The 21,786-nt window shown below is 44.3% G+C and overlaps 2 protein-coding genes across 2 annotated transcripts in view; one reads left to right on the top strand and one right to left on the bottom strand.

The window, feature by feature from the left end:
• Window positions 1-832: 832 nt before the first annotated feature.
• On the top strand, window positions 833-13,251 carry gdnfa (glial cell derived neurotrophic factor a). The gene is made up of 3 exons (XM_038971294.1): window positions 833-995; window positions 2,294-2,524; window positions 9,642-13,251. Exons 2-3 carry the CDS (start codon window positions 2,320-2,322, stop codon window positions 10,229-10,231), a joined length of 795 nt encoding a protein of 264 aa, XP_038827222.1. The 5' UTR covers window positions 833-995; window positions 2,294-2,319; the 3' UTR covers window positions 10,232-13,251.
• Window positions 13,252-15,298: 2,047 nt separating this feature from the next.
• LOC120026274 (WD repeat-containing protein 70) overlaps window positions 15,299-21,786 on the bottom strand; it is an 85,034-nt gene continuing 78,546 nt past the window's right edge. The window contains exons 17-18 of the mRNA XM_038971101.1: window positions 20,478-20,640; window positions 15,299-15,614 (exon numbers count right to left, since the gene is read on the bottom strand). Coding sequence (XP_038827029.1) covers window positions 15,527-15,614; window positions 20,478-20,640 — 251 coding nt within the window. The 3' untranslated portion in view covers window positions 15,299-15,526. The remainder of the gene's footprint in view (window positions 15,615-20,477; window positions 20,641-21,786) is intronic.

Raw genomic sequence — 21,786 nt, forward strand, 5'->3', positions numbered from 1 at the left:
AGGACATTAGGAGAGTGACATACTCCTAAAGAGATCCCAAAACTGCGACCCAGCAAATGGAGCGCCAGGGGTGTTTTGGAGATGTGAGTTTGCGTGTACTTCTGTTTGTACTTGCTGTTTGGTTGTGCAGAGGTCGAGAAAAGAAGGGCGGACTCTTCGAAACGTCAGCGCGCTCAAAGCTATAAATCTATCCAAGCCGTCTTCTGCGACTCGTACAGCGTGATGCGCAGACAGCTGCACATCTGTACTGCCAGTGCCAGTCTGGAGAGAATATACAGAGCCCGCATGTGGACAACCATCTCACTCCTTGCGCGGACACCACTTGGATATAATGGAGAATACACATTGCCCTCGTTTTTTATTAGAATACCAAGTCCATTGGGGATATGAAAACATCAAGTAAATCTTCTTGACCCAATGTTGGTCTGGTGGATGTTACAGACGTTTTTGGTTTGATTTTCTCTCATTAAAACAGTTTAAGGTAACACTAATAAACTGTCTCTTTAAAGCGCGATTCGGTGCGTTTTCCCTGCCTTTCGGCTTTGGCAAACCGCTCTGCTCCCTGCGTCGGTAAAGCTGATGTCTTCATTTGACTCCTTGCAGTTGGTGATGGTGGATCTCTCTCGGATTTCCAATGTGGAAACTAGCATCCAATTAGTTTGCGATTGAGCGCCTGGATAGACAGCGCCGAGGCACTTTGGCCAGCTATCCACTTAAGCGTGTAGCCTACCTGTGGGCAGACGCATGGTTGAGCGCTCTGTAGGCTACAGAGTTCCATTAATTCTGAGTGGCATTTTTACTTACTGTTTTTTTTTTTACATTGTCATTTAAATTGAACGCATCGGATCTTGTTTATGTGATCAGATAAAACTGTACAGTCTGAATATATCATTTGGATACAAGTACTTCTTACTCACCACGGAACGTTAAATGCATCGCTGTGTGTTGGACTTTAATACCGATACACTTGCAGGTCTGCAAGGGCCAGATTTAAGGTAAGCACATTCCATTCACAGTTATTGATTGTGCAATATTATTTATTTTTTGTAAATGAGATGCACTTGTGTAGGCTATGTTGGCTATTAACCTACTATAGTATTGATGAAGGAATTTTGAGGATATCAGACCTATTCTGAATGTCGACAAAGTAAGCATTCACAATGGATAAAACACGTACAAAAAATAAGAAAAAAATGTCTAACACGCATTAACAGTGTGCCACATTTTTCTAGGTATTAGTTGCAAATCGGAAGTAATTTATTTAATGCATTACGCCTATTCAAAAAGTACACCCCATGGACATACTTTATCTGCAGCCAATGCTCAATTAACAATAGTCACATAAGCAACAGGGATTCACCATCTGGCAAATAGATGCCAACATGAAGGCTACTGTAGCCTTTCTAATGGACACCAGCCAATGCTCTATGCATGGTGCGTCCATAAACGAATTTTGAAGTAAAGGCGCACCCTTTGCCTGTGACGGCCACCCATTTCAGTAACACGCACTCGTAAATTATCACTCAAATAGGTCAAAAATGTGTTGTAATCGAGGTGCTTTGGATCAGAATGTCCATCATATACAAAAACAATAATTAAAACGACATTATTGTAATATCAATATTTTGTATCATGTAGAAGCTATGGAGGTCCCTAAAAGTAATAGGATAGTTGAGTATGAAATCATATTTATAGATTATATCTAGACCATGTCAATCTAAAGACCACGGGCTAACAGTTTATATTTAGCCTACATATAGCGTTTAGAACTTTCTAGCTATATTTGACCTTTTTGTTGAAAGATATACAATTTGATACAATGTAAATAATGGTCTCTGAAGTTTGTTAATTTGGATCCCCAATAGCTGTGCCAAAACACAATAGCCAACAAAGCATCATACATACAGCAAGTTGGCTTGCTTCACTGTTGTTGAATGGGCATAACCTCTTGACATGAATGATGGTTGCTATTGCCAAATGAATTTCCAAAGATGTCATCATGACTCACGACTGTTTTCTGCACTGTATCAAAGCAGGTCAACAATGTGCCAGTCAGGAGCTACCGTTTCTATTACGCTTTATTCCCATCTTTCATAGTATCAACAACCAATATTCATGCTTGTAATATTTTCTTTCGATTCAAAAGATGACCAAACTAAGCCCATTTTGGCACTATGTCCTATGTTTCCCGTGTTTACAGCCTACACATATTTTTACAATTCAATCCAATTTGTAAATGTAGGATTATTTCAAAGGTTGATCCGACTCACAAACCTGTTTTGTTTTCTTGCAGCTTCCTTCATAGGAACTGAGTCTAAGATGAAGTTATGGGATGTTTTGGCCACGTGTTTGTTGCTCCTGAGCTCCGTCTCCACACGCCCCCTCTACCAAAACCTTCAGCCAGCCAAGAGAGCTCACTACTCGGATCGGTACAGTGATTCTCTGTCCGTGTCTGTGGAGGACCCAGAGCCAGAGTTCCAGTCAGAGTCTCACAGCCTGCAGGAAATCTCCATGGAGAATAAATGTAAGTCAAGACTCTGATAGTGTTTTATCACTTATCATAGTATTATCACCTGCTGAAGTGTGAGTCAAATATACTTTCTTCTGATTAAAGCTGAAATTCTTGGTTGCTAGATCCATTTCTGGACTTGTGATATATTCTCCAATAATCAATGGGTATATAACTTATGAATGCCTCATGAGCTTAGTTCAACTGTCATACCCCATCAGAGCCCCAAATACAGTTGAAGTCGGAAGTTTACATACACATACATACACATTAAAACTAGTTTTTCAACCACTCCACAAATTTCTTGTTAACAAACTATAGTTTTGGCAAGTCGGTTAGGACATCTACTTTGTGCATGACACAAGTAAGTTTTCCAACAATTGTTTACAGATAGATTATTTCACTTATAATTCACTGTATCACAATTCCAGTGGGTCACTAAGTTGACTGTGCCTTTAAACAGCTTGGAAAATTCCAGAAAATGATGTCATGGCTTTAGAAGCTTCTGATAGGCTAATTGACATCACTTGAGTCAATTGGAGGTGTACCTGTGGATGTATTTCAAGGCCTACCTTCAAACTCAGTGCCTCTGTGCTTGACATCATGAGAACATCAATAGAAATCAGCCAAGACCTCAAGAAAAAAAATTGCAGACCTCCACAGGTCTGGTTCATCCTTGGGAGCAATTTCCAAACGCCTGAAGGTACCACGTTCATCTGTACAAACAATAGTACACAAGTATAAACACCATGGGACCATGTAGCCGTCATACCGCTCAGGAAGGAGACGCGTTCTGTCTCCTAGAGATGGACGTACTTTGGTGCGAAAAGTGCAAATCAATCGCAGAACAACAGCAAAGGACCTTGTGAAGATGCTGGAGGAAACAGGTACAAAAGTATCTATATCCACAGAAAAAAAGAGTCCTATATCGACATAACCTGAAAGGCCGCTCAGCAAGGAAGAAGCCACTGTTCCAAAACCGCCATAAAAAAGACAGACTACGGTTTGCAACTGCACATGGGGACAAAGATCGTACTTTTTGGAGAAATGTCCTCTGGTCTGATGAAACAAAAATAGAACTGTTTGGCCATAATGACCATCCTTATGTTTGGAGGAAAAAGGGGGAGGCTTGCAAGTCGAAGAACACCATCCCAACCGTGATGCACGGGGGTGGCAGCATCATGTTGTGGGGGTGCTTTGCTGCAGAAGGGGATGGTGCACTTCACAAAATAGATGGCATCATGAGGGAGGAAATGTATGTGAATATATTGGAGCAACATCTCAAGACATCAGTCAGGAAGTTAAAGCTTGGTCACAAATGGGTCTTCCAAATGGACAATGACCCCAAGCATACTTCCAAAGTTGTGGCAAAATGGCTTAAGGACAACAAAGTCTAGGTATTGGAGTGGCCATCACAAAGCCCTGACCTCAATCCTATAGGACATTTGTGGGCAGAACTGAAAAGGTGTGTGTGCGAGCAAGGAGGCCTACAAACCTGACTCAGTTACACCAGCTCTGTCAGGAGGAATGGACCAAAATTCACCCAACTTATTGTGGGAAGCTTGTGGAAGGCTACCCGAAACGTTTGACCCAAGATAAACAATTTAAAGGTAATGCTACCAAATACTAATTGAGTGTATGTAAACTTCTGGCCCACTGGGAATGTGATGAAAGAAATAAAAGCTGAAATAAATCATTCTCTCTACTATTATTCTGACATTTCACATTCTTAAAATAAAGTGGTGATCCTAAATGACCTAAGACAGGGAATTTTTAGTAGGATTAAATGTCAGGATTTGTGAAAAACTGAGTTTAAATGTATTTGGCTAAGGTGTATGTAAACTTCTGACTTCAACTATATAAGCTTGTTTTACATTGTTTACAATGTAAATGTATAGCCACAACACGCGGTTAAAACTACCATTTTTATATCGTGGATGGTCAGTCCTCGTATCCATAGCTCTGTATATTAATTTGAGAGTGCTTACATTTCTCCAGGCCAATCCCTCAGCTTTTTACTAAAACGGAGGCGGGGTGACTGCTTTGTTGTTAATTCAATTAAGGACTCTAGCTTTAAGATCATAGCGTGTTCTGGAAAAGGATTCTCTTACAGAAGACTACTAAAGTTGCTTGATGAGGCTCTGTTGCAAAACCATAGCAATAAAGTGACTGCAGTACTGAGTAGTCAACTGGTTCTCAGTTCCTTGAAGTGTATATGGGGTTGAAGAGGGTGACAAACACGGCCGCTGGAAAATGCACATTCAACATACCATTTATGGTTTGGTACCCAGTTTGTTCAAAGGCCTGATTACCAAAACAAACGGGGTACACTCAGCCCAAACATGTAACACAAACCTCAGAGAGGATACATATGTTCATGTGATGGCCATAGGTTGCCATGTGTTCCGTATGGCGCATACAGTATTATGTGTTTTAAATAGAGTCGGGGGTGCTCCCTTGGTAGGAACAGGCTCTCCTTGGGTTCACACTTGGGTTAAAGTCTTGCAAGCCATGAACTTTTGCTATGGATCATATTGTAGCAACCAGCAAGGCAAGCTTATCCCATATAAAGGGACAGCAGTCAATGTAATTGAGGGCTGATTGTTTGAGTTGATTTTTAACATTTTTACAGGGACAGTGCACATTCATCAACATTTCAGTAAAAGTGACGGTTTAGCCAGTCGGCTAATTTTCAACCACAGTTGCTGGGCAGGTTATTAAAAATAATTACAATACAATACAGACAAACAATGAGCAGTGAGCACATGCAGAGCAGCATAGGACAATCAACACGAAGCATGCAGACAGAGCAACATAACACAAAAAGCAACAAAACAAAATACATAAAAGCAACAGTGTTTCCACACCTCACAAACTACAGACAACATGGAAAGATGCAATACACAGCTAGGGAATATGTTCACAAGTCTGACTGGCCTTTAGCCATGTCTTTATGTTTTTTGTGAAGGTGCTTTAGGTGGTGCAGTTGATGGCAGTTTGTTCCAGACATGGGAAGTTCTCACAGAGAAAGCAGATTGACTAAAGGTGCGTTTCCTTAAGGGAACTATACAGTCACCTCTCATGGCAGACCTTGTGGATCTGCTGCCATATGTTTGGGTTTTCTGTTGAACAAAAGTACTAAGTGGAGGGGAGGAGCCAGGCCATTTAGGATCTTGAATACAAGACATGCGTCAGTGTATTGCACAATACTTGTGTGCTTTCTGAGGATGTAATAGTTATGATGGCTATTGGGCTTTCTATCAAGCACTTTAAGAGCCTGTTTGTAGACAGACTGAATGGGTTTTCATGTTGTACAGCAAGCTTGGGCCCAACTAGTCAAGCAGTATGTTAAGTGGGGGAGTATCATAGATTTGAAGTACAGTTTTGCTACCTCTGTAGTCAAACAATTTTGTCTGAATCGGAAATTAGCTAGGGTGAATTTGGTTATTTGAGTTACCTTTTTCACCTACTTTTTAAGTGTTGAAGGGCACTTCAACTGAGGCGCCCATGGGGCCAGACCAGTCATTGATAAATCCTGCTGACTACCTACTTCAGAGCAGTTTGTCTAACAGCAGGTTTAATTAAACAGGTCTCTCTACTGCTGTGTGCAGCATCACGCTGATAGTAAAAACCTCTACTACTGTGTGCAGCATCACGTTAATGGTAAAAACATCTACTGCTGTAGGCAGCATCACGCTGATGGTAAAAACATCTACTGCTGTGTGCAGCATCACGCTGATGGTAAAAACCACTACTGCTGTGGGCAGCATCACGCTGATGGTAAAAACCACTACTGCTGTGGGCAGCATCACGCTGATGGTAAAAACCACTACTGCTGTGTGCAGCATCACGCTAATGGTAAAAACATCTACTGCTGTGGGCAGCATCACGCTGATGGTAAAAACCACTACTGCTGTGGGCAGCATCACGCTGATGGTAAAACATCTACTGCTGTGGGCAGCATCACGCTAATGGTAAAAACATCTACTGCTGTGTGCAGCATCACGCTGATGGTAAAAACCACTACTGCTGTGGGCAGCATCACGCTAATGGTAAAACATCTACTGCTGTGGGCAGCATCACGCTAATGGTAAAAACATCTACTGCTGTGTGCAGCATCACGCTGATGGTAAAAACCACTACTGCTGTGGGCAGCATCACGCTAATGGTAAAAACATCTACTGCTGTGGGCAGCATCACGCTGATGGTAAAATATCTACTGCTGTAGGCAGCATCACGCTGATGGTAAAAACATCTACTGCTGTGGGCAGCATCACGCTAATGGTAAAATATCTACTGCTGTGGGCAGCATCACGCTGATGGTAAAAACCACTACTGCTGTGGGCAGCATCACGCTGATGGTAAAACATCTACTGCTGTGGGCAGCATCACGCTAATGGTAAAAACATCTACTGCTGTGGGCAGCATCACGCTGATGGTAAAAACATCTACTGCTGTGGGCAGCATCACGCTGATGGTAAAATATCTACTGCTGTAGGCAGCATCACGCTGATGGTAAAAACATCTACTGCTGTGGGCAGCATCACGCTGATGGTAAAACATCTACTGCTGTGGGCAGCATCACGCTGATGGTAAAAACCACTACTACTGTGGGCAGCATCACGCTGATGGTAAAAACCACTACTGCTGTGGGCAGCATCACGCTGATAGTAAAATATCTACTGCTGTGGGCAGCATCACGCTGAGGGTAAAAATATATACTGCTGTGGGCAGCATCACGCTGAGGGTAAAAATATCTACTGCTGTGGGCAGCATCACACTGATGGTAAAACATCTACTGCTGTGGGCAGCATCACGCTGATAGTAAAATATCTACTGCTGTGGGCAGCATCACGCTGATGGTAAAAATATCTACTGCTGTGGGCAGCATCACGCTGAGGGTAAAAATATCTACTGCTGTGGGCAGCATCACACTGAGGGTAAAAATATCTACTGCTGTGGGCAGCATCACGCTGAGGGTAAAAATATCTACTGCTGTGGGCAGCATCACGCTGATGGTAAAAACATCTACTACTGTGGGCAGCATCACGCTGAGGGTAAAAATATCTACTGCTGTGGGCAACATCACGCTGATGGTAAAAACATCCATGCGGCAGAAGGAGCAAGAAATAGTGAGTGCGGCTCCTCAGTTCCAAACACAGAGGCTAGCGCTGACATTCCTTTTGCTTGTTTATCTTCACCCCCGTCTCTCTGGGACTGCAGGACCTGTGCCCTTTCCCTGTCAGGAAAACATAGCGTGTTGTGTTTTATCCCTAACCAAGTTAGAGTAAAGGAACATGGAAACAGATGCAGATCACAGGAGAAAGACTGGACAATACGGCAGAGTCAAAACCAACAAGGGCGCGCGCAATATTGTGTTTAGGCTCATTTCAGCATCTTCGAGGGCAAGGAATTCCATTTGTTTAAAAGAACATAACAGACTTGACTTTACACAGTAGTAAACTGTGCAGCGCTCTAGATAAGGCATGGAACATTTAGAACAGATAAATGTTTTTCCCCTCACCTCATATTCAGTTAGCGGCGGTGAGTGACATCACCTCAGCCTGTTCTGTAACTTAAGACCGTTAACAATGCACCAAGGTGTAAACAACCCTGGAACTCAATGGGAGGTTTGGCCTTTTGTTTCGGGTGCGATGTCTGTGGTAAGCGATGAATCTTGTACCGGTTCCAAGTAACCTTTGGAGCCAAGTGTCTCTGCAGCTGATCCACTGCCTCTAGAGATACTTGTGTCTGACTCTGGTGCTCCACTAGGCTAGAAAACTGTGAAGTATTTAATACAAACATCTTTTTGTATGCCTTGTCAGGACTTCACAGACTTCAGAACTGATCTCTAAATCATAACAAACGTGATTCTGGAGAACATTTGAAACAGGTGCACGGGGAGAGCCGGGAGGTGTTGTTGTCGTTTGGGCTTTGGAACAACTGTGTGTCAGCTGGTGTAGAATAGGAGCTATCTCTGTCTGTCTGTCTGTCTGTCTGTCTGTCTGTCTGTCTGTCTGTCTGTCTGTCTGTCTGTCTGTCTGTCAGCTAGCGTAGAATAGGAGCTATCCCTGTCTGTCTGTCTGTCTACTCTATCGTCCATCAGCTGATAGCCACACAATAGAAGGTGTTTAAATCAAAGGGCACAGGGTGTCTAAACAGATTGGTCCCTGGCTCACCCGATACCGCCGCGACGGCCCAATCAGCCATGGAGCTGGGTGGATCAGATGACATGTACGCTGGCAGTGGGACAGGTGAGACAGGTGACTCCCAACGGCAAGAAGAGGCTGGGCTACTGTCACCTCCACCTGGCAGATAGACACACTACACAACCTGCCTGGGTGCCCTGTGCCCGCCACACACAGGCCAGTCCACTGAGGCCTGGAGTAAATCATGCCAAGGCCAGCTTGAAGGGCATTCCTTCTCTACTAACCCCACCTCCACTGACCGAACACACACACGCACAAAAGCTAGCCACACACACACTTTTACACACATATTAAAACATCAAAAAAACATCATACACCTGACATTCATATTGGGTAATATGATTAGTGTCATACTAATTGAGTCATTTAACAATAATGTTTTCTGTGATCTTCTGAGTGGGTTGCCAGACGTTTAAGCGATGCGGAGAAGGAGGAGGGAGTTTACACTATAATGGAATCACCGTGTATTACATGAGGATCAAAGGGCTCTCTGGGGTTTTGTTCCCCTCTGCAGATGGTGGAGGGCTTCCTGCATGTTTTGAATTTGAAATAGAATAAGTGCTGAAGAGAGATGAAATCGGCTTTCTCTATGTCACAATCCATATGATTCCCTTCTAGCGGTGCTTTGAAGCTCTGATTCAGTATTTTAAAAAGGGAAAGAGAAGGTGGTCCGTTCCAAAAAGTATAACTAGAATTACTAAGAAATACTAAAACAATCTTCTGTATGGAACTGTCAACTGTTAGTTATTGAAGCATCGCTACCTTGTCACAGGGAAACTCTATATTGATTTAACATTCAAATTGTTGCCATCAGTATTTTTACTTCTATTGTTTATTACTACAGTATATGTTGTCACTTTAATGCATTGACTTTACTATTGCATTATCAGTCATTTCCTCTATGCATCTTCTCTCTCTTACAGATGACATCACAGGCCCATATCCCGACCAGTTTGATGATGTAATGGATTTTATCAAGGCTACCATTGGCAGACTGAGGAGATCATCAGAGCCCGCCGGCGGCTCAAGGGAAAGGAGGGAGCAGAGAGAGCGGGAGAGACAGAGAGGAGCAGCAAACACGGACCGAGGAGGAGGAGGGAGAGGAGAGGGGAGAGGAGGACGGGCGAGAGGACGCGCGGAGAAGAAGAAGGGTCGGGGGCGAGGGGGCAAAGGGAGGAGCAGTGAAAGAGGGGAGCAGCGGACGAAGCCGGTTGAAGGCCGTGGCTGCTTGCTAAAAGAGGTCCATCTCAACGTGACAGACTTAGGTCTGGGCTACCGGACCAAAGAGGAGCTGATCTTCCGGTACTGCAGCGGCCCCTGTTCGGACGCAGAGACCAACTATGACAAGATCCTCAACAACCTCACCCACAACAAGAAGCTGGTCAAGGACATACCTTCCCGCACCTGCTGTCGACCAATCGCCTTTGACGATGACCTATCGTTCCTGGATGACAACAACGAGGACTACCACATTCTGCAGAAGCATTCTGCCCGAAAATGTGGTTGTGTTTGACTCTGGGAGAGATGAAACGAGAGAGAAAGGAAAAGTGCTGACAGACATAAATGAAGGGGGCAGTGACATAAAGCCTCTCAGAGGCTGGCACTGCATTTTCAAGTTAAGGAACACAGTGGAAAATAACAGAACGTGAGATGGATAGTCCACTCCAGTGGTGTCTTAGGACCAATGGCCAGTGTTAGCATGTCCTGTCCTACTCCTGAGAAGCTGCAAAGGGGTGAACAGGGATGGTGTAGTCCCCAAACCTCCAGTGATTAAGCTGATCCAGAGCCCAAGTCAGGTCACAGTGGAGAAGGGACTCCTCTATGTTCTAACGATAGTTGATGACTGACATTAAATTACATTGAAATTCAGTGTAACAGCCCATTAAAGAGACATTGTCAATTCAGCTCAGTATTCACTTCATGGTTGGATCCCGTCCTTGGAGGTCTACATGGATACTGTCTCATTTACCTGTTGAACCATGCTGTTAGACTCAAAGTCTTGCCTGCAATGGAGTTGGTGAGACAGAACCAGACAGAGGAAATCTGGATATTGAAAGCCGGTCTGTTCCTCAAAACGTCAGATTCTCCTGGGAGCATCTATTTCCCCATGAACGAAGTCAGCTCCTGAGGCTCACAGTGAGAACAGTGAGAGCAGACCTCGTCCTGATGAGTATTTTTAGCTGCAGTCCAGTGCGTTCTGGTTCCACTGCACAGACTGGAGCTTAAAGTTTACATTCACAATGAACGAGGGAACGGGAGAAAAAAAGACTCTTCAACCTGTTGACTGGCGTAGTCCTACAGCAGAGACTGTCTGGTGCAACACACCAATGTAAAATCCCAAATATTTCAAATTATATATGAGATGTATTTATTAAGATTGAATTAATTTATTGTTATTTATTGCAGTCCATTTTATGATTTTCCTTATTTATTTGAGCTTTGTTTTGTCCTGGATAGTGCCAAAGCAGAGCATGTTTTCTAAGGGAAATCAGATTGTGCTGAAACAACCGGGTTCAAGGTGCAGCCATAACTAATCAAACTCATCCTTTTGTTTCAAAACGCTGTACAGTTTGTATCTGAATTCCATGGTAGATAATCCTAAACCCACTGCTGATTCCAAAACATCATGGATTTATGAGAATAACATACGGTATCAGGTTTAGGGAGGGAAAGCAGAGAAAAAGACTGCTTGGAGGGGACCAATTTCAACCTTTTTCTAAACAAAAAAATCGTATCTCTGCTTTCCGATCATTTTGAAGGATGCCAGGTTTGAGCGTCTTTGACAGTGTTCCTCATTTGTCACTAATGGAAAGCAGAGGATGGAGCGGCCTGGGACGTTAGGGGCTGAGGGCCTGGGAGAGACCAGTCAGCTGCTCCTCACTCCTAACTCTATCAAAGTAAAGGGGTAAACAGACTTCTGGCAAAACCATGGCATGCCATTATATGTTTACAAAGGAGCATACAAACCCTGCATTCTCAGTTGTTTTTTTTAGGACAGAATAAAGTCGTACTGCCGGTGGTTATCCCAGACAGCTGTGCATCCTTCCCTACAATGATACTCCCCACATTAATTCAACGTACTCTTCTTTTATAGACAGAAGAACAAAAGGACCTCAGGAGGTACAGGACAGGTTGGATATGGGCAGCCTCCAGGTCCACTGCGTTCAACGCACTTGCATTCTCTTTCAATCACACCATATGCAAAGTAATATGTTACCGAACGCTTTACAAAAGACCACAAAAAAAAAATCATAGAGAACATCTCTGATATAGTGAAAACCTTGAGGGACTAGACTGTGGAAAATGGACCCAGTGTCCTTTGGCCATCACAGTGCAGAAGTATGCTTTGGCCATCACAGTGCAGAAGTTGATGGTATGCATGTACGCTTGGCTGCCAGGGTCTTATATCTCAACCCTTCAGCCTGGTCCTGGCTCTACACCAAGTCTGGGCAAAGGCTTTGTAGTGGTTACTGTCCCAGTAGGCTTTAGCGTTCCTGGGAGTGTCTCTGTCTCTGTCTCTGCTCTGACACAGGTCTCTCTCACTGATCTGGGGTTAGTTTGAAAACGATCCTCTAACATGCAGCTTAGCCCACTACTCCCACTGGCAAAGGCACCCTGGTGTTTAAAACCATTTAAGGGAGATCTGGCTCTGTCACTCTTAGCCAAGCCGACATACATGACTTAGGGCCAGACAGTACAACAAAGAGACGGACATAGATTGTGACATTACTAAAGGGGAGAGAGGGGAGCACTGGGGGTAACCAGGCATTCTCAGTGTGAGCACTATACAGCATACCATCAATCCTCACCCAAAACAACTACTTAACAGAAAAGAACACGAACAGAGGAATCTTCAAAGCATATTACTACAGTACTATGCCCTTGTCCATATAGAGGAGCTTTTGAGTGAAACCCAGAGAAAGGGAGCCCCAGAGCAGGCCTTGATGTTAGCATGGATTATGGACCAGAGTATCTGTGCTCACCCAACAGAAACCAAGCCAGCTTTAGCCCCATAATCTCCCCCAGCACACAGAACAAATCCATGGCATCAAGATGAATTTAGGCCAAACACTGTCAGAGAAAGATCGACCCCTTTAATCACAGCATGCTTTTATCAATTGGATCATCATCCCCTTTAATAACTGATTTCTGTGTAAGCCTTTCCGGCAGCCTCTTGGGCCCTTACCTTTCCGTATGTTACTTTTAAGTGTGTGTGAACTGTGGCTGACCACTCCCCCTCTGTCTTTACATATTGTTGTTTCCTCAACTGTCAGTGTTCCTTTTCCTGTGTGTTCATAAAGCTGTCAGTTATTTTGTGAAGGTAAGGTGTGTGTAAAGGCAGAGGAATCTCCAGTGCAAACACCAGGCAGAAAGGATTGCATTTTTTGTTTTCAGACCCATGTTTGTTATTATTGCCTGTGAAAGAAAAGGTGTTATGTTTTGTGTTACTGAACCAAAGCCCTCAACAAACTTTATTTTTGTACAATATTCATTTTATAACTTTTTACAGAATTAAACTCATTTTTATCAAAATGTCTGTCTGATGGCTATTGAAAAATGCTTGTTGCTTCAGTGAGCTGTAAATCTGAAAAAGAATGCCAGGTTCTCGCCAGCCAGAAAGGTCTTTCATAACATAAGTAGTCTCTCCCCGACATACATTTGTGGAGAAAATAAAGAGAAAACGAGAATGTTCTAAGACTGTAAGCAAGACGAGTGCAAAAGTATTTCTCATTGTGGAATAATGTATCATCTTGTTGGAGGTTGTCATCAGCACTTGAAGATAGGGCGGGTCAGGGGAGAGAGTGGTTGAGGGTTGTAGGTGTGTGTAGGGAGTCGTAGGACCGAGAGAGGAGATAGAGGCTCTCTAGTGCTTTACTCCTCGTGTTGTGCATTCCTGAACGCTGGCCCAGGGTTGTACGGTAAACAAAAGCTTGCTGTAAAGTGACACCATGCTGTAAATCGAGGCACTCTGCGGGAATGTTTCCACCGTGCAGAGAAGATATGTAAACGCTGATGAGAAAATGGCACAGTTGGCCAGGCGGAGTGAGTCAGTCAACTTCTGCCGGTGTGTATACACCTCAAGGTTTAGGTACCTCGATTTTTCCAGTGGATAAAACGAAAGCACTGATTATGTACACACAACTGTCCTGTGAGGATCAAGACTTCACGCCTGGACTATCGGCCAACCAGATTTCTTTAGTCCAAATCCTGCCCCTCTCTTGAACTATTGACGGCAAGGAGATGGGGACAAACTTGAGACTAAAACAGAGGAGAGATTTGATCCTCTGACTTCTCCATGACTTATACGGTCCGTAGTGCCAAACAGAGCCCCAACACACCCTTTGCCCACTACTAAAGGAGGCAGATGATCACACTGGGCATGGGTGGACTGTGACATCACCCATAGCTCTCCTGCATTCTAACATTGTGGCATTCCCGGGCCGGTAACAGACACTGCTGGAGCCAGTGGCTGGTGACGTCAGCATTTGGAATAGTAGTGCTGGGCAGGAGGATTGGGGCTTGGCTAAGCCACGCTCCTTTGGGAGTTGTTACGGCTTTCAGGACGTTTGAGGCTTTTTCATGGCGATCTGGCCACAGCCCAGATAATGAGCAGCTTTCGAGGATTTGTGTTAAGAACACGTTTTCTAGTCCAGATCTCTTGGGATGATTGTTTGTGCAGGCCAAAGCACAGCACACCCTTTGCGATTTGATTCACTAAGAAGGAACGACAAATCGAACCCTTTCCATGCCTGTATTCAGTCACACCAGTGAAAGACAACTGACACTTTCTAAAGGCACTATAGTAGTGCTTGTTGAAACTGAATGGTCTTCTGAATCCCACACAACTGTTTGGTGGGTTAACCAGAGGCTACATTCCAGGCGATTGTAATGAACACGAACATGTGATCCATGAACTGTATGGCATAGCTTTTTCTGTCACACTAACGTAATTATAGACACTACAGGTTGTACAAGAGATTTAGGACAACACTGCTGACTGTCATCACTATCTAGTTTCCGGGTGAGGCGAAAGGAAGCAATTCAAGTATATTTAAAATATGTCTAGCTATGCAGCAGCTTGTTACCCATATAGTTCTATTGGGTATGTATAACAGATATATTACCTGCTGATATGGACAGAAACATAACCTTCTAGTCAATTCATACCCCCCAAACTATTCTCCAACATGATGGATCGTAAGTTACACCACATGGCATGGAGTTGTCTTGGTATTTCCGAACGCAATCACTCATTTTCATGCAAAATGTTCACTTTTCCCATCAATATTTAGGAATGTTTGAGTCCTGTGAAACTGCGCACTAGAAATAACATCTAAATAAATATTTATTTGAAGGAGTGACTCACCGAAGGAAACACATGCACGTCCTTCAGTCCATGACTAAGACTGAGTGGACGTCCAAGAGGGTGAACTCTCTAATAGAATCCATCTTGATCAATCTGGTTTCTAAGTGGAGGATATTGCATCACAATAAAATCCTGATCTGGGTTGATCTTGGACTCTACAGGTCCAAAGACAATGCTATGAGCATCAAAGAGACGAGGTAAAAGTACTGCGAGTGTGACTTGGATGAACTGTCCCTTTTATTACTGTTTCTCAGGAGATCATAAACGGCACTACATTTGATTCAAGTACAGTCAAGTACAAAAACATGCACATATCCAAACACACCTGTGCACACTCGCACAAACACACCTGTGCACACTCGCACAAACACACCTGTGCACACTCGCACAAACACACCTGTGCACACTCGCACAAACACACACAAAAGGGGTTGCTGCGGCTCAGATCTTGCGTTTCTTCCACTCTGGTTCCTTGTCAGCCTCTTCATCAGACTCTTCCTCCTCTTGAAAGATGGCATCTGGTTGGGTCCTGGCAGAAGACAGGGAGAAGGGGAGACAACTTACTACACATCTTTTACTTTGGTACAGTACAATACAACCATCCTTATTCAATCCAAATAAGAGGGTCGTATTCAGGGTCAACCCTCAACAGACAATGAAAACAGATGCGGGAGATGGAAGGGACAAGATAAAGAGAGAGAACGGAGGAGTAGTGAAAGGGAAAGGACATAAACCAGTGCAGCAGGACAGGATGAGATTAAACATTCCTCTATTTTTATCACGCTGTCTATTCTGAGCAGTGATTAAAAGCCAACATCTGTCCTGTGTGAGTTAAGGAGGGAATGTGACACACACTCATAGAAACGTGCACAGACGTACGCGGAAAAACCACACACATAGGGTTAGACTATAGGAAGGAGTACGGAAATTAAGAATATGCTCTTCCAAAACGTTCACTAGTTCCAGCACCTCCTAAAACACCTGCAGTATGCCTCCTACTCTGTAACTCTTTCCTAAGGATGTTTTATAGACAACACCCACTCTTCCAGAACTTTCATCCAGGTCATTCAATGATCAGGTGAGGGAGTTGTAACGCAATATCCACTCTGTTCTGTCTCATGTGTGTTCTGATACCAGCGAGAACCCATTAAAACAGCCCAACAAAGGGAGTAACCGGATCATTTGGTCATGAATGTCACAGTACCCAAGTGCTACAATGCGACTCATTAGTGTCAACACTCCAATTAGCAGTGGTAATGAGTGATCTCCCCATACTGGGTGGATCGGCTGAACCAGGCCACTCAGATGAGAGGCTACAGGTCGGGTTACAGGGATCAGGGGGTGTACTTAGGCCAGACTAGATCAGGGTGTGAACTTAGTCCCCTCCTGTACTCCCTGTTCACCAATGACCGCGTGGCCAAACACGACTCCAACACCATCATTATGTTTGCTGACGACACAACAGTGGGAGGCCTGATCACCGACAACGATGAGACGGCCTATAGGGAGGTCAGAAAACTGCCGGCAGTGTGGTGCCAGGACAACAACCTCTCCCTCAACGTGAGCAAGACAAAGGAGCTGATCGCGTGGACTACAGGAAGAGGCGGGCCGAACAGGCCCCCATTAACATCGACGGGGCTGTAGTGGAGCGGGTCGAGAGTTTCAGGTTCCTTGGTGTCCACATCACCAACGAACTGTCATGGTCCAAACATATCAAGACAGTCGTGAAGAGGGCACGACAAAACCTTTTCCCCCTGAGGAGACTGAAAAGATTTGGCATGGGTCCTCAGATCCTCAAAAGGTTCTACAGCTTCACCATCGAAAGCATTCTGACCGGTTGCATCACCACCTGGTATGGCAACTGCTCGGCATCTGACCATAAGGCGCTACAGAGGGTAGTGCGAACGGCCCAGTACATCACTGGAGCCAAGCCTCCTGCCATCCAGGACTTAAATAATAGGCGGTGTCAGAAGAAAGCCCATAAAATTGTCAAAGACTCCAGTCACTCAAGTTATAGACTGTTTTCTCTGCTACCGCACGGCAAGCAGTACCAGAGCGCCAAGTCTAGGACCAAAAGGCTCCTCAACAGCTTCTACCCCCAGGACAATTTACATTGACCCCCCCCCCCCCCCCCCCTTGTACACTGCTGCTACTCGCTGTTTGTTACCTGTGCACTGTCACTTCACCCCCACCTACAGTCGTGGCCAAAAGTTGAGAATGACACAAATATTAATTTTCACAAAGTCTGCTGCTTCAGTGTCTTTAGATATTTTTGTCAGATGTTACTATGGGATACTGAAGTATAATTAGAAGCATTTCATAAGTGTCAAAGGCTTTTATTGACAATTACATGAAGTTGATGCAAAGAGTCAATATTTGCGGTGTTGACCCTTCTTTTTCAAGACCTCAGCAATCCGCCATGGCATGCTGTCAATTAACTTCTGGGCCACATCCTGACTGATGGCAGCCCATTCTTGCATAATCAATGCTTGGAGTTTGTCAGAATTTGTGAGTTTTTGTTTGTCCACCTGCCTCTTGAGGATTGACCACAAGTTCTCAATTGGGATTAAGGTCTGGGGAGTTTCCTGGCCATGGACCCAAAATATTGATGTTTTGTTCCCAAAGCCACTTAGTTATCACTTTTGCCTTTGGGCAAGGTGCTCCATCATGCTGGAAAAGGCATTGTTCGTCACCAAACTGTTGCTGGATGGTTGTGAGAAGTTGCTCTCATGGGATGTGTTGGTACCATTCTTTATTCATGGCTGTGTTCTTAGGCAAAATTGTGAGTGAGCCCACTCCCTTGGCTGAGAAGCAACCCCACACATGAATGGTCTCAGGATGCTTTACTGTTGGCATGACACAGGACTGATGGTAGCGCTCACCTTGTCTTCTCTGGACAAGCTTTTTTCCGGATTCCCCAAACAATCGGAAAGGGGATTCAGAGAATATTGACTTTACCCCGGTCCTCAGCAGTCCAATCCCTGTACCTTTTGCAGAATATCAGTCTGTCCCTGATGTTTTTCCTGGCGAGAAGTTGCTTCTTCGCTGCCCTTCTTGACACCAGGCCATCCTCCAAAAGTCTTTGCCTCACTGTGCGTGCAGATGCACTCACACCTGCCTGCTGCCATTCCTGAGCAAGCTGGTGGTGTACTGGTGGTGCCCCGATCCCGCAGCTGAATCAACTTTAGGAGACGGTCCTGGCGCTTGCTGGACTTTCTTGGGCGCCCTGAAGCCTTCTTCACAACAATTGAACTGCTCTTCTTGAAGTTCTTGATGATCCGATAAATGGTTGATTTAGGTGCAATCTTACTGGCAGCAATATCTTTGCCTGTGAAGCCCTTTTTGTGCAAACCAATGATGACGGCACGTGTTTCTTTGCAGGTAACCATGATTGACAGAGGAAGAACAATGATTCCAAGCACCACCCTCCTTTTGAAGCTTCCAGTCTGTTATTCGAACTCAATCAGCATGACAGAGTGATCTCCAGCCTTGTCCTCGTCAACACTCACACCTGTGTTAACGAGAGAATCACTGACATGATGTCAGCTGGTCCTTTTGTGGCAGGGCTGAAATGCAGTGGAAATGTTTTTTGGGGATTCAGTTCATTTGCATGGCAAAGAGGGACTTTGCAATTAATTGCAATTCATCTGATCACTCTTCATAACATTCTGGAGTATATGCAAATTGCCATCATACAAACTGAGGCAGCAGACTTTGTGAAAATTAATATTTGTGTCATTCTCAAAACTTTTGGCCACAACTGTACATGTACAGATTACCCCAACTAGCCTGTACCCCTGCACACTGGGTACCGGTGCCCCCTGTATATAACCTTGTTATTGTTATTCTTATTGTGTTCATTTTTATTATTACTTTTTATTTTAACCTACTTGGTAAATATTTTCTTCTTCTTAAACTGCACTTTTGGTTGAGGGCTTGTAAGTAAGCATTTCACGGTAAAGTCTACACTTGTTGTATTCGGCGCATGTGGCAAATAGAGTTTGATTTGATATTATTGCACCTTGGAGTGTCTTACCCTACTGACAACAACACTAAATACTTTCTAAGCACACATACAGGTAACTGCCAAAATAAAGGAAACACTTGAGTAAATGAGGGATACAAAGTATATTGAAAGCAGGTGCTTCCACACTGGTGAGTTAATTAAGCAATTAACATCCCATCATGCTTAGGGTCATCGTGCTTAGGGTACTGTATACAAATGTCCAGTTGCCCATTATTTTGACTACCATGGCTAAAAGAAATATCAGTGACTTTGAAAGAGGGATCTCAAAGGAGCATAGGGGGTTTAAAGGGTGTGTCTCAGTCACCAGATCAACACAATTTAACACTTATGGGGGATTCTGGAGCGGCGCCTGAGACAGCGGTTTCCACCACCAGCAACCATCATTTTCAACCCATTCTGGAACTTTTGAGGATTTATGACATAGCCCCTCTAGTAATTAGCAGGATTTCTATGGTCACATCCCTCCAATAGAGTTCAAGACACTTTTAGAATCTATGCCAAGGTGCATTGAAGCTGTTCTGGCTCATCGCCCTATTAGGTTGGTGTTTCCTTTATTTTGGCAGTTACCTGTACCTGTATGGATGATGATGAAGAGGATGATGATAATGATGGTAACATCTCCATCCCTCATCTCTGCACCTGTCCACTGGTGAGGTGATAAGCTATTGACAGACAATCCATTGGGATTGTGTCGCTATAATTAGACTGATGCATAATACATGTGAACACCCAAACAAGCAGAGACCAGAGTCAAGTGAGGTGTGACTGTTGCTGTTACTCAAAGAGGGCCAAACCGGGGCCAGGCTACACTCCAACCTCTAGAGCAATAGCATCAACACGAGGGAATCTCTCTCAGGGGAGTGACCTATTCTTACGCCTGGTCATTTTAGATTTCGATCGTTAAATTGAGTTAAAAGGTTATATAAGGTAAAACTGTCAACCTCAATAAGTTCATTCACTAATTTACTGTTCCAACTAAAATACTGTGAGCTTATCTCCTGCCAAACACCCTGCCATGAATTACATTGATATGGGCCTGCTTATACCATCAAGAGGTCCGATACCTTTAGATCCTCAGCCAAGAATAGACCCGTTTTTTAGCCAGCGTGTCTGTGGACACTGAGGTGAAACACAAACCCTCTCAGGTAGCTGATTGGTTGTTGGTGGGCCTCCAGGCCCAGGCTGCAGCTCTTTAAACATTCATGTGTCACCAAGCCAGCCAGGCAGGAAGGCTGGAACCTTAGCACAGCCACACTGCCATAAACTACACTCAGTGCAGACTCACCTTACTGTCTGTCTGCGCCATCCCAGGAGTGTGTGTGTGTGTGTGTGTGTGTGTGTGTGTGTACGTGTGGCCAGTCTTACTTGGTGTAGGCAGGGGCGACCCAGTAGGGGTTTTCGGAGGCCTCCTTGGCGTGTCGGAGGATGGCCTGGCGAGGATTGCTATCGTCTGTTTTGTCCAGAGCAATGTTCTTCACAATGAAAGAGGACAGAGTACCTCCATGGGCTGCCACACGACCACCACGACCTGAGAGGAGACGACAACCACTGGGTTAGGAACACACGTAACTCATGCACAAGCACACAGACAGGCAGGCAGACAGACAGGCAAAAGCACACCACCAAACATAGATGACAGAAAAAGTCTACCACAAATTTAGTGACATGCAAGGAAACACATTCCTCTTGCACCAAAACATACACACATGAGAACGTTGGGAAAAACATCCTCATCTCCGTAAGAGGGTATTTATGTTGTGTTTAAACATGGATTGGCACACACACACACACACACACACACACACACACACACACACACACACACACACACACACACACACACACACACACACACACACACACACACACACACACACACACACACACACACAGTGAGGCCCAGCTGAAAGAGGAGACTCCAGTGATATCCTGTCTCAGTGGGTTGGTGTCAGAGGTGGCTGTTAGGGGAGAGTTGAAGGAGGTCCTCTTGCAAGCAACCAGCCAAAATCCCAAACATTACACAGTACTTTTAAAAGGTAGGTTAATCAGGACGATAAACAAATGACAGTGAATTAGCCAACAAGTCATTCTCTCTCTACCTCTTTCTTCCACTTTCTCCGTCTCGAGGAAGAAGATATGGGACGTTTCAAGAGGAAAGCTGGGGTGTAAACTTTCTCATAGCATCACCGCTAAACAGACAGCTGGGAGACAAGCTCTATCAAGTTGATAGTTGATCATGGCTATAGCACCATTTTCAGGACTTGCCATATGTTACTGAGTGGCAATCTTCAATGTCGTCTTGGTAAGCAACTCCATTGTATATTTGGCCTTGTGTTTCAGGTTATATTTGGCCTCGTGTTTCAGGTTATTGTACTGCTGAAAGGTGAATTAGTCTCCCAGTGTCTGTTGGAAAGAAGACTGAAACAGGTTTTTCTCTAGGATTTTGCCTGTGCTTATAGCTGTATTTCGGTAATTTTTTCCCTAAAGAAATTCCCTAGTCCTTGCTGATGAAAAGCATACCCATAACATGATGCAGCCACCACCATGCTTGAAAATATGAAGAATAGTACTCATTGATGTGTTGTGTTTGCGCCAAACATAACACTTTGTATTCAGAACAAAAAGTTAATTTCTTTGCCACATTTCTTGCAGTATTACTTAAGTGCATTTTTGC

This window comes from Salvelinus namaycush, chromosome 31, assembly GCF_016432855.1.
Source record: "Salvelinus namaycush isolate Seneca chromosome 31, SaNama_1.0, whole genome shotgun sequence".
Lineage (NCBI taxonomy): Eukaryota > Metazoa > Chordata > Actinopteri > Salmoniformes > Salmonidae > Salvelinus > Salvelinus namaycush.